The sequence below is a fragment of the Eretmochelys imbricata genome, chromosome 8 (assembly GCF_965152235.1).
Source record: "Eretmochelys imbricata isolate rEreImb1 chromosome 8, rEreImb1.hap1, whole genome shotgun sequence".
NCBI classification, from domain to species: Eukaryota; Metazoa; Chordata; order Testudines; family Cheloniidae; genus Eretmochelys; species Eretmochelys imbricata.
The window spans coordinates 53,036,093-53,048,419 of NC_135579.1; the positions used below are offsets into that span (position 1 = coordinate 53,036,093).

At 47.7% G+C, this 12,327-nt stretch overlaps 1 protein-coding gene across 2 annotated transcripts in view; it reads left to right on the forward strand.

Annotated features, from left to right (window-relative positions):
- Positions 1 to 9,579: 9,579 nt before the first annotated feature.
- The window catches only part of XPR1 (xenotropic and polytropic retrovirus receptor 1), a 254,134-nt gene continuing 251,386 nt past the window's right edge, over positions 9,580 to 12,327 (forward strand). For both annotated transcript variants that reach the window (XM_077824124.1, XM_077824125.1), the window contains exon 1: positions 9,580 to 9,785. In XM_077824124.1, coding sequence (XP_077680250.1) covers positions 9,717 to 9,785 — 69 coding nt within the window. In that variant the 5' untranslated portion in view covers positions 9,580 to 9,716. The remainder of the gene's footprint in view (positions 9,786 to 12,327) is intronic.

A 12,327-nucleotide genomic window follows, 5' to 3' on the forward strand; every position in this document is an offset into this window, starting at 1 on the left:
GCATTTTACTTAAAGCCCCAGTAGCTGGAATCACATTACATGAGAATCTCCGCTTTCATTAAAAACTACTGCAAGTTTCTAGCCCTCATGTTTGCCAAGAGTTTCGAGAACATGACCCAAGCATAGGTGCCAAAACTAGGGGTGCTGTCATACCCCCTGCCTTGAAGTAGTAGTTACAACTCAACTACATGGTTTCCACTGTCAGCACCCCTGGGCTGCATATTCATTCACTATAAAAATTGTTTCAGCACTACTGGACCCAACTGCACCCTAAATGTTCAGTAGCCTGAAAGCAAAGAAAAATTATGTAAAGTTTATTGTTCCAAACATCGCAGGATTATTAAGCCAATATTATGATTGCGGGGAGGGGCAGGCTTGATTAGTGACTTTTGAATGCTTGGGGTTGGTAGTACTGCAAATTTACATCAGCATAACACTTCAGCAGCCAGATTCCCCTGGCAGGGGAGGGGGAATTAAGGCAATCCAGGGCACTAGGTAAACCATGAAATGTGGCTTCATCCCTGTGGAACTGCCCCCTCCCTGCTTAGGACAGAAATGGGAGAGGGCCAGCTTCTCCTCCCTTAGGAGTGAAAGAAGCATCTCCCACTCCTCCAGAACAGCAGGGATGGCAACAATGTACCCTGTCCTCACCAGAAAGGGGCAGGATGGTTCCCTAATACTGACTCTCCAGCACTCAGGGAGTAAGAGCACACATCCTCACCTCTCAGGCCCCCATTAGGCCTGGACACATCCTTGCAGGGGACTTGACCTATTGCACCCTCCTTGGTAGCCACTTCCTTGGCTCCTTCCTTAATGGCCAGTCCTAGCTAGCATCTTCTCTCTCTCTGGGTTTTCTGTAGCTCATCCCTCCAGCCAGGTCACAGAACAGTTCACTCCCCTTATGGGGTAAGTGACACTAACAGTCCAGCTTAGAGTTCACAAACAGCATCCAGGCTTATAATTCCTCTGTCCCTCTCAGGGACAACTGAAATCCTCCATGTCCGGGCCCCTAGAGAGATCCCCTTAAACTGCTTTTCCCCCATTGCTTCCCTTTGCCAGGAACTCCAGCAGTTTATCTCAGAGGATGTCCCAGTCCCCTGTAGGCCCTATCTCTCCCTCACAGGAGCCTACACTGCTCCCCATAGGTTCCTTTCTCCTGTTGCAGGCTCTAACTCAGGGGTATTCTTTCCCACCCATCCTGTGAGTGCCTTAGCCTCAATTCCTCAGGCACCTCTCTCCAAACTGGTGCTCTCATTACTTCACCACCATAGCTGGGGGCAGTCTGTCTAATTAAGCCCAATGACATCCAGCTGCAGTCACTCATTAGCCCTTCTATCACCAGCTCATCAGTGAGGCTGAGAGCTAGCTGCCGAGTCATGGGCAAGGTAGAACCCAGCTTGGATCAGAGGGCCAGCCTACCTGCACATGACACAGGGTTTATCTGTATGGCTTGGGGCTGGGTCCTCCTCTCCTGTCACACACACGTCTCTCTCTGTGCTAGAGCAGTGGGTCTTGGATTTAACACCCCACTGGGATTCATGGTGCAGTTCACACCTTTCAGAGTTATTGTTTCAGGCTCTCTGCAGAGTCCGCTCGATGGTGCTCCCTCGGATACACTCTGCTCACCTTTGCAATAAAACTGGAGATAAAATGGTAAAAATCATTGTGAAGGAAGCCCCCCTTCCCCCCCTTCATTCTACGGATTTCAAAAAGGAACAATTTTTTTAACTATTCAATTTTTTCATATTTTTATTGGAAGTGTTTTCTCACCCTCCTCCACCTGCACTTCTTCCTCCGCCCCTTCCAAACCATTTCCTATTTTGCCACTGGAAAAAGGGCGGGGGGAGGAGAAAATGGAAACTGAATCTTTTTTATTTGTGAGCTTGATGGAAAATGGGACATTTGGAAGCACAACATTTTTTCATGAACATTTTTATTTTTGGAAAAAGGCTATTTATTTATTTTGGACCAACTCTAGTTTTCAAGCATTTCTGTACACTATGGGCTCGAAACTTGCTTTTTTGTTTGTTTTTAACAAAAACTATTCCAGTCCTGGAGGAATTCTGCAACCACTGCGCATGCACAGAATTTATGGGGATGGGTCCTGCTTTGAGCAGGGGGTTGGGCTAGATGACCTCCTGAGGTCCCTTCCAACCCTGAGATTCTATGATTCCCCCGCCGATTTCTTTGCTTCCTTGCAGAAAAATGTCTTTCTGATGGGGAAGCAAAGGGAAGCCACAAGAGCAGTAATATGACCCTCCCCAGCAGTATGTTTCGGGTGCCTAGGGCAGCGGACAGAGAGGGAAATCACTGTGGGGTAGGAGATGGGACTGGGAGGCTGGTAGCTCCTTCCCTGAACTGGGCTCAGCTGCTAGGACTGGCTGGGCTGGAGAGGACAGGACTTCCTGTTCCTCCACATGGCATCCATGGCCAGGTCAGACCCACCCCCAGATTTCTCCCCCAAAGCTCTGCAAACTGCTTCCCCATGCTTCCTGTACCCATTACTCCTCAGCTGCAGGGGGAGGAGTCACTGTACAGGGAGCAGTTCCCCCATCTACCCACCCCCATGCATTCAGACCGCCTCATACCCAGACCCTCCTGCCAGGCCTCACTCCCCACTCTGCCCCCAGAACCCCCCCTGACAAGCTCCACTCTGTCTGTACCTGGACCACCCCAATGAGTCACCTGCATCTGGATCCCCACCCTACCAAGCCCCAACCAGCTGCACCTGGATTCCCACTCCACTCCACTGAGCCCTACTCCCCCAGGATCTGGACCCCCCCGCCACTATGCTCCTCACACCCAGACCCCCTCATCAAGCTCTATCCCCCTCCACCTTGACTCCCCCCACTGAGCCCCAAACACTTTCAGCTGGACCCCGCTGCAGAGTCCCATTACCCTTGCACCAGAACCCCACAACAAGCCCTTGTGCATCCAGATCCCCCACTGAGCTGCCCACACCCAAATTGCCCCACACAGAACCCTCTCTAACCACACCTGGATCCTTTCACACTAAATCCCTCCGCACTTGGATCCTGCCTTGCTGAGCCTTTCTGCCCACACCTGGTGCACCTGGCATGGAGAGGCAGGGCCCTTGAGTGTTTCTGGGGCAGGCCTGGTCCTTGTGCTGTGTCAGGGTTGGATGCAGCCTCCCCGCTGAGTCTGTGTCCTGGGGGGAGCTGCACAGTGATCTCCCACTTCTGTGCAGCCAGTGGTCTGTGCACCCCAATGCCATGCTGGCACCTCCACATTTATTTAACAAATAAAATTTGCAGAAATTTGCAGAATTTCAAAATACTGTGTGAAGAATGTTTAATTTTTTGGTGCAGAATGCCCTCAGGATTGAAAAACTAAGATAATAAGTAACCACATGACTCCAGGAACTGGGACCCTTGACATGGGTGCAGTGCCTAGGCCTTAATCCACCTCTGATTGCCGTGCTACTTCATACCTTTTCTTCTCCCCCCACCCCCCTTTTTTCTTGGGAGAGAATTTTTGAGCTATAACAGCTCTTCTTGTAGAGCAGTGTATCAGGCCAGTCTATCCCTTAGACCAAGAAGAGATTGATGCTCTTCCCTATGGAACCTGTCCACCAGGCTCATGGGTTAGCTGGAGAGGATCACTCAAGTGGGATGCCCTCTATCCTCCTTCAGGGATGAGCATTCGGCTCACCACAGCACTCTCAACCCCTATCAGCAGGGGAGACGGGGTCATCTCAGGAACTGAATTCTGACCACATCCTGCCTCTAGTGCCATTAATATTTATTCTGACAATTGACTAAGTGGGCCAGATCCTTGGGTCTGCCTGAACTATGCCCTACGCCATCATTTTATCTCCCTTGATCTGAGAAGTAGCCGGGCTTGTTTAGCCCTTGGAACAACTTAGAGCAGATGTAAATTACACCAGCAGCAACAGTCCCAATGATGGGTCCGCTGGCCCAAGAAAGCTGGTGCACCATGTACTCCAGCCATATACCTCTCAGTGCTTGGTCTGCCCCGGATATGCACCCTCTGCTGCAGGTAGAGAGTGGGAAGCAGGTGGCACTGAGCTGCTACACTGGTATTACACAACCCAGGGATTCCCTTATGCAAGCAGCTCAGGCTAGTTACTCCACTTAGGGCTGTTTTCTGTCTGCTTTGTGCTGCCTGAGCATTGCAAAGCAACTGGATGGGGAGGGCGGGACCGAGGGTCTGGACCTCAGTGTTTTAATGCATCCCATACTGGGAGCTTCATAGTCTTTGAATATTTGTATTTTGCAGGCCACCAGTGCCTTTGTACACACAGGGATTGCTCTCGGCTTGGACTTTGGGCTTTCCTGGTTATCTTCTCTTTGGTCAGGAGGGATCAAAAGGCTGTTTCCCATATCCTCTCCATTCTAAGGGCAGGACCGAGTTATTCTTTGACCGGCTGACAACACAGTGACACTTCTTCCCATATAGACCTTCCACTACCCTGACACACTTTATCCTGCTTGAATCAACTGCCTCCCTGCTCCTCTCAAGTCCTAATCATTTTTCTCCAAATGCCAGAGGGATAGGCAGAAGCAGCCCAGACAGAGTCTTTGGCATGGTTCTCAAGCACATAGCAGAACTCCCCTCGATTTACCAGAGCCCTTTGTGCGCAATCTGTGTTGTTACTATATCATCCCAGGGTGCAATCCAGACCAGTGAGGGGCTGTGTCAGTCTCAGCATCTGCCCTGTAACCTTGGGGAGGCCTCACAATGCTTTGCTGCTATAGCTCCCAAACTGGGTTGCCCACACACAGCTTGCAAGCATGCAAGTCACACCCTGAGTGTCTGCGTATAGCTGCAGCCCTGGTCCAACAACTCTGACCCCAACAGTTTATCAACAACACACTAGCCACACTCTGGCTTTGAGCAGGCTTGGTTACTAGATACAGGGAGATCCTAGCATATTCCCAGTCCCAATTTTCCCCCAAAACATGTGTGTTGCACTGTTAAGCCCTCTCCTGGACAGTTCAAATATTAGAGGTCCATTGCCCCTGTAAGAGATCAGTGTACAACAGTTTGCTACTTTAATTGGAGTTACCAAACAATTCAGTTTAAACTCAGCACTGGATTTGATTAAAGAACAAAACAAATTTATTTAAGTTTTAAGTGAGTACAAGTATAAAGGCATTAAAGTCAGAAATGAGTACAAAGGAAATAAAGATAAAACATTTTCTAGTGCTAGAACTTTAACAAACTAGGCTTGGTTCAAGGTGAAATTCTTACTTCTTCTTAAAGTTCAGAGCAACAGGGCTGACCAAATTCTCAAATCGGGACCCTTCCCGAAGTCCAAAAGCTGGTTCCTTTGTCTTCTCAGGTGAAAGAGAGAGGAAAGAAAGAGCGAATAGCTAAAGTTTGCTCTCACTGTGAGGATGGAGACATGGAGTCTCGGGGTGAAAGAGGTTCCATGTTGTTGTTTATTAAAATGCAAATCAATCTGTTCCTGTCTCCTTCTGTTGCCAAGGAATGGCCACTAGACTGGTGATAGCCAATCGACTTTGATGACAACTGACTAGAGGTGTCAGTTTGCCCTTTGTCTCTGAGGAACAGGTTTACCCCCCTCCCCAGACTTGTCTGGTAAACAAATTTCAGTCATAATTTTTGTTTATGTTCATAGCTTTACATTATAATGTTGCTACACACATTTCACCATATTATTGACCAGTGAGTTGTTCGTTTTCAAATGATATCGCACAAGGCATATTTTGTACAGAGATTATTACAATAGTGTGTTGCATGTGAATACAGCAGTACATTCGGTCACAATCACACACAAACAGCTTTGGTAAATTGAAGGCAGTTGTGGTAGACGTCTATGATCTGCACAAGTATTAAGTATTTGTCTATTGTAATGCTTGGGCATTAAAGATATTTAATTAACTCACTCTTTCCCTTGGTTTTCTTCCTCCTCGTTTACTATTTCTGTTCCTTCACTCCAACTTTCCTTTTCCTCCATTTTTCTGCAGTGTCTTATCCCTCATTCTAATTTCTCTCATCCACCATTCTCTTCTATCTTCCTCCTTCCTGCATATTCTTTCATTCTTCCCATCTGTCTCCTCCCTTATTCTGAATCTGTTCCCTGCCCAATAGCCCCAATACTCCTTTCTCACACTCACACACGGCTCTCCCCATCTCACACACATGCTCTTTCCCTCTCATGTATGTACCCCACCCCTACTGATTCACACTAGTGCTGCATGGATTGGAAGGTACCCAGGGAGGCTCTTCATCCTCCTCCTCAGGCTAGAAAGGGCTAGAAGAATGGTCCTGACCTCACTCCTTCTATAGGCTTTCTTTGGTGCAACGGGGGTGAGCAGGAGAATTCACCTAGGATGACCAGATTTTCAAATTAAAAAGCCAAGACACCTTTCAAATGGGGTAGGAGTGATGATGCCTGGGGACGGGGGGCAGCACTTTGGGGGGTTATGCCTAGGAGGGAGGGTGAGGGACAAAGGTTTGTCTCCTCAGCCCAACAGCCCCTCCCTCTCTTTTCCTGTCACTCTGTGGATTTGACTATGAGGAGTTGTGTGGAGGAAGGCTGCTTCAGCAACTTTTGTGGAGGTGATGTGGGGGTGTGGTGTGTGCTTTGGAAGGTGGGTGTGGGAGGAGATGTCAACATGCAGGGGTGAGGTGGGTCCTTGAGGCTTGTGTGCTCAGCCCACTCGTCATCAATTGCATGAGCTCAGCTGCTTCAGATGGCCAATTTACAGGGTTCACAAAAGCAGAGACAAAAGGCTGGATTTTGTAAAAATAACAGGGCATTCCCAGCATTCAGAGATACATTGTCCCCTTCCAACTCACCTCCCTGGACAGGTAGAACAAGGAACAGTGGCTCTGCCCTCACCCCACTTGGTCTCCCACTGTTAGGGTGACGAGATGTCCTGATTTTATAGGGACAGTCCCAATTTTGGGGGCTTTTTCCTATATAGGCACCTATTACCCCCCACTCCCAGTCATGATTTTTGACACTTGCTATCTGGTCACCTTACCCACTGTGAGACTGGAACTGGCAAAGTGAAGATCATCTAGAGCTAATCTGCTCGCACTTGTAGTCTAGCCCTGGGTCCTGCTAAAGCTACCAACCTACTTGTCAAATGCTGGATGGCCTGGGACCCCAATCCATAGGAAGCTACTGCACTCAGAACTTAAGTTATAGCCATCCCAAAGCTGCTGTAACTAACTTTGGGGCTAGGCACACAGCCCCCTGTTCTAAGTGCCAAGCTCAGCTCAGACAGAATGAAGAATTAGGACCAGAGAGAGAGCAGCACCTTGCTGTACATGAAATATGAAAAGAAATTTGAAGATAAAGTACTTTTCTGCTCACGGTCATATAAAATTCAATAATGCTCCAGGATGTGGGTTTGTTACTATAATATACAGATTACTCGGGTATGTTCAATAATATGCTTATAATTTCTGCATTTACATAGAACCTTTCACTCAAGGCTCTGAAGAACTTTACAACCATTAATTAAGTCGTGCAACACCCTATAAAGCTGGTAAGTAATGGAAAGGTTAAATGATTTGCTAGAGATTCCAGAGTGAGTCAGTGTCAAAGTGGAGGAAATACGCCTAGGAGCAAAGATGACTGTTAACTATTGCTATATCACAGAACAAACTGGCTCTCCAAAGTATACTGTATTTTTAAAGGAAAAGCTGATTTATGACTGAAGTTTTCCATGTTAGTAGTGAACTACTAGCTGTTCAGTTAACCAGCAGAGACTATGCAAATATAGAATATCAGGGTTGGAAGGGACCTCAGGAGGTCATCTAGTCCAACTCCCTGCTCAAAGTAGGACCAATCCCCAATTTTTGGCCCGATCCCTAAAGGGCCCCCTCAAGGATTGAGCTCACAACCCTGGGTTTAGCAGGCCAATGCTCAAACCAAATATGACTTATACTGCTTTCTTCTCTTGATGACAAAAAACCTCATTAATCACTGTGCATGTAAATTTACTAGGAGGAAATATTTGTTTTTATAGATGATTGTAGCAAGTTAATATCATTCTTCAGGTAAAAGAAAACAGCACTTAAATGCAGGAGGTTTGATTTGTCCTTTTTGTCACAGTTCAGGACAACAGTACCTGTATTCCCCTTTTGTGGTGTCTTGAGGGCACCCATTCTAGGCTCCTCAGTTGCCACCTTTTTTGGTCAGAGATCTGCATCTCTCTCCCTTCTGACCAGGGTTTTTTCCCCCCAGACTGCACAGTTCCCTTCCTACACTGTGATATTCCCAGCAAGCCAGATTGCCTAAACAAGTCAGGGTCTGCACTTTCCTTTCTCTTCAAAGGCTATGAATAGCTGTAATTGCTAACAGTCACAAGTTACCACACAACTTCTTATAAGCAAGCACATTTATTTTTAAGGTGAAAGCATTATAGAGAAAGCATATTAAAAACAATAAAAGAATGTGCAGTCATGCCAACAAGCTTACCGGAGATTAGCCCTCAACTCCAACAAGGATTCTGATAGAAGTCACTCCTTCAAACCCCACCAAGGGGTTTTTCAGTGGTTACAAGTTCAGAATACCCTAGCTCAGAACTAACAAACTCTGAATAGGTTAGTCTTTCCTTTATACAGCTTGAGCATTGGATCCTGAGACTGTGGGAATCAGTAATCAGCCCTCCGCAGGGTATAGCTTCAGAAGGCTGGGATTTTGCATAACCAAGAGGGTGAGGAATTTGCATTCTCCTTCCCGTAGAGATTCCTCAGGAAAACCACTTGATACTGTGTGTCTCAAAAGTCCATTCTGGTCTAGCATAATGTTCAGTACAGTCCTAGGCATAATATACCAGTAGGGGGTTCCCACTTTCTCCATGCACAGACACTATGGCATAGGTAGCCGTCTGCACTATGATGGTGGCCCATCCCATGACCCAAGCCTGCCTTCCACACCGGCTAATGGGAACGGGGTGACCTTTGTTTGTCTCATGTTCAGTCCACTGTCCCCAGCCCACTCATACTGGCCAAACCAGGGACTCCTGCTTACATGTAACCCAGTCTGGCACTAGCTACTAGCTCACACTGTCCAAAACCGTGCAACCTCCCTTTCTCAACTGAAGCATCTCATCACCCTCGTGCGCTGTGCAGTGCCAACCAGTCCATTCTTGGAGGAGGAGCTACCACCATTGGCCTGCAGCAGCATTCCCTGCCTTCTAGCACCTGCCTGGCACGACTGTGCCCAGCTGTACGGCCCCGACGTCCACAACACCCTCTTGCCGCATTGACCGGGAGTGGAGAGTGGGCGGAGCGAAGGGGGAAAAGCTCCGCCCCCAAAGGCTTCTCCGCGCTCCTTGCTTTCAAGCCACGTTTGTACCGGAGAGGGTGGGGCTCGTTGTTACTTCTGCCCCGCCCCCTGGCTCTAGGCCCCGCCCCCGGCCGGTCTCCGCGCTGAGGCGTAGGAGGTGGGTGGTGGTTACCATGGCGATGACGTCCTGCCGGCGGTAGGGGGAACGGGGGGGGAGCGAAGAGGGAAAGATGGCGGCGGCTGCGGCGGGGCCGCAGTGGGCGGCAGGGCAGCGCTGAGGAGACCCGAGCCGGGCGGGGAGGAGGGGACGCAGTGCGGGTGGCGGGAGCGAGGAGCGGGGCCCATGCGCGGCGGCGGGGACAGCAGCACCGGCCCGCTAGCACCAGCCAGCGCAGGGTCCCGCGGAGCCGGCTCCGGGGCAGCCGAGTGAGCGCGGCGGAGGCCGGGTAGGGGCGGCAGGATGAAGTTCGCCGAGCACCTCTCCGCGCACATCACGCCCGAGTGGCGGAAGCAGTACATCCAGTATGAGGTACGCGGGCCGGGCCGGGCCGGGCGCCGGGAGCAGCGCTGCCGCCGGGGCGGGGGGAGCTCCAGGCGCCCCGCAGCGGGGAGCCAGGGCCTCGCCGCCGAGCGAGCTGTGAGAAGGAGCTGGGCTCAGCGGCGCGGCCCCCAGCAGCGACCCGGCCCCCTCGGCTGCCTGCCAGCTGTGTGATCCCCGGCCGCTGGTGTGCCTGAGGGAGGGTCCCGGTCATCGCGGAGGTGACTGCCCCGGGTTCTCTCTGATCAGCAGCGGCTCCTTATCCCAGAGCCTCTCCCGGGGGCTTTCACCGGGGCAGCTCCCTATCACCTCACTTCCCCATCCCTTAGCCTGTCGAGGCGTCTCAGTCACCCTATGCCCTCCTGCCAGGGCTTTCGCAAAGGGAACCCCGAATCCAGCATTTCCTCCCTTGGCTTGGCTCTCCGCTAGCATCCCATGTCACGCCCTCTGCTTCTGGGGTTCTCCCAGCCCAGAGGGCTCTCCTTTCATCCCATCATCCCCTGTGCCCTGCTGGAAATGTTTTCTGATCGGCCTCCTGTCAGTCACCCTGCCTGTTATCAGCCCGAATCTCTTTTTGGCACCTCTCAGGTAATCTGTCTTTCCATCACTCTCGTCCCTGTTCACCCCAGCCCTGATCTGTGTGGTAAATGTCTATCCAGGGGCTCTCTAACTGGATTGAAACTTGACATGGAGATAGCCTAGGAGCATGCTCTGAAAGACTTCTGTTTCCAAATATATAAAATAAAATGTTACAATTATACAAAATATTTAAAATGTCTTTGCTGGTGTAGCTTTTGTCCATAAATTTGAAACTTGGACTGTGATTGTTTTTTGATTTTTGAGGCTTGGAGGAAACAAATAGCTGTCATGGCCATTTAAATAACTAAGCCTTTATATGGCATCAATACTTTTAAAAAATAAACATTGCTGTATATTTTTTGGTTGCATATATTTGAGTGAAGGACTGTAACCCGAAAAATACCCAATGAGCTCTAAGGGTTGTATTAAATAAATACTGATAATTTGCCGTATAACCACTTGGATCCAAGAGATTATTTTTGTGTTCAGCAACATTATCTAGCATCCAGCGGTTTCCATTTATATACTCAACAGGAACACAGTGCAAAGTCAATATGTTTATACACGTAGGGACATGTTAAGAATGAGACTGGAGCTCACGCCATCCATAGAGCTTGAGTAAAAGCAATTTGAAGTAATAGCTGTAACATTAAGGGGGAGCATTGAATTTTTGCATATAATCTCTCTGATAGCAGATGAGCTGGGTTTAGGAGCTTGAGGAATAAATAAGTTATTTAAAAACATTTAGTGGGGATTATTAGGAGAAACCAGTGATAATATAAAATATGTGATTGATGGTATGCGGGAGGCTGAGAATTACTTCTCCCTTGTAGTATTTTCTTTTTATGGTAACTTTACGTAATTTAGAAATATAGAGGCTATGGAACTGTAGTATAGAGTTATGCGTAATTCTGTATTGTTTAATGTTCTTTCAGTTCTGGGACGCTGGCAAGAGCCCAGATTACGGTTCTTATTAAATTTGGTGGTGTTTTTACAGCTTCTTGTGAGCAAGTGATTTTCAGCACCACTGTCAGTTCTCTACATGTGGAGGCTTGGAATATATAACCTCTTTGGCTCAGAGTTGCCTCTCAGTGAAGTATGGCTCCTAAAGATCAGAACTGAAGGGACAGCTGTGGTGAATATAAAAATCTACCTGAATGCCTGAGAACATTATGTTTTTTATAGCAACAGTTTCTTAATTTTTTAAGGTTAGTGAGGCCTTCTGGGGAAATTTGCTTTGTATATGTCTGCTTCATACTTGATTTTAGGATTAATCCACTTAAGTTGCAGACTCTTAATCTTCATGAACACAATTCACGTAAGGTTCTGCTCCATTAATCATGGATTATTTGCAGAAAATAGCTTTTATTTTTCTTCAGATTTTATCACATCAATTTATGATGAAAGCAGTAAAATTATCCCTTGACTAATCCTAAATTGGGGTATGGAATGTTGTTTTTTAAAAGAACAAATGGGAAAGGCAATACAGAAAGGTTCAGCATTTAAAATTTATTAAACCTTAAAGGTTTGAGTACATCTAAAATAATGCTTTGCAGTATATATTAGTCCTCAGGGTTTCTTGAAATCTATTTTAACCAAGTAGCAAGAATCCCATAAAATTATTATCCAGCATAATATTTGCAAAAGAAACAAAAAAATGGACTAAATTATTCCAGTGGTCTTTGTGCGTGCAAATACATCTATCAGTTGGATTTCTGCACAGATATTCATGGCAGTATTTGGCATGAAGTCTTCTGAACGCTAACATCCTTTGTTACTCAAAGCTTTGCAGGAATAAATTACTAATGCTTCAGTGCTAACACTGACACTACTGGAAAATCTACTTTTGTTCTTCATATATATTTCAGGTAAGACTGGTAGGCAAGTTAGTGAAGCTACTCTTATGTGCATCTTCCCGAATTTAGACTCTAGAGTGAATAAATGTTAATATCCT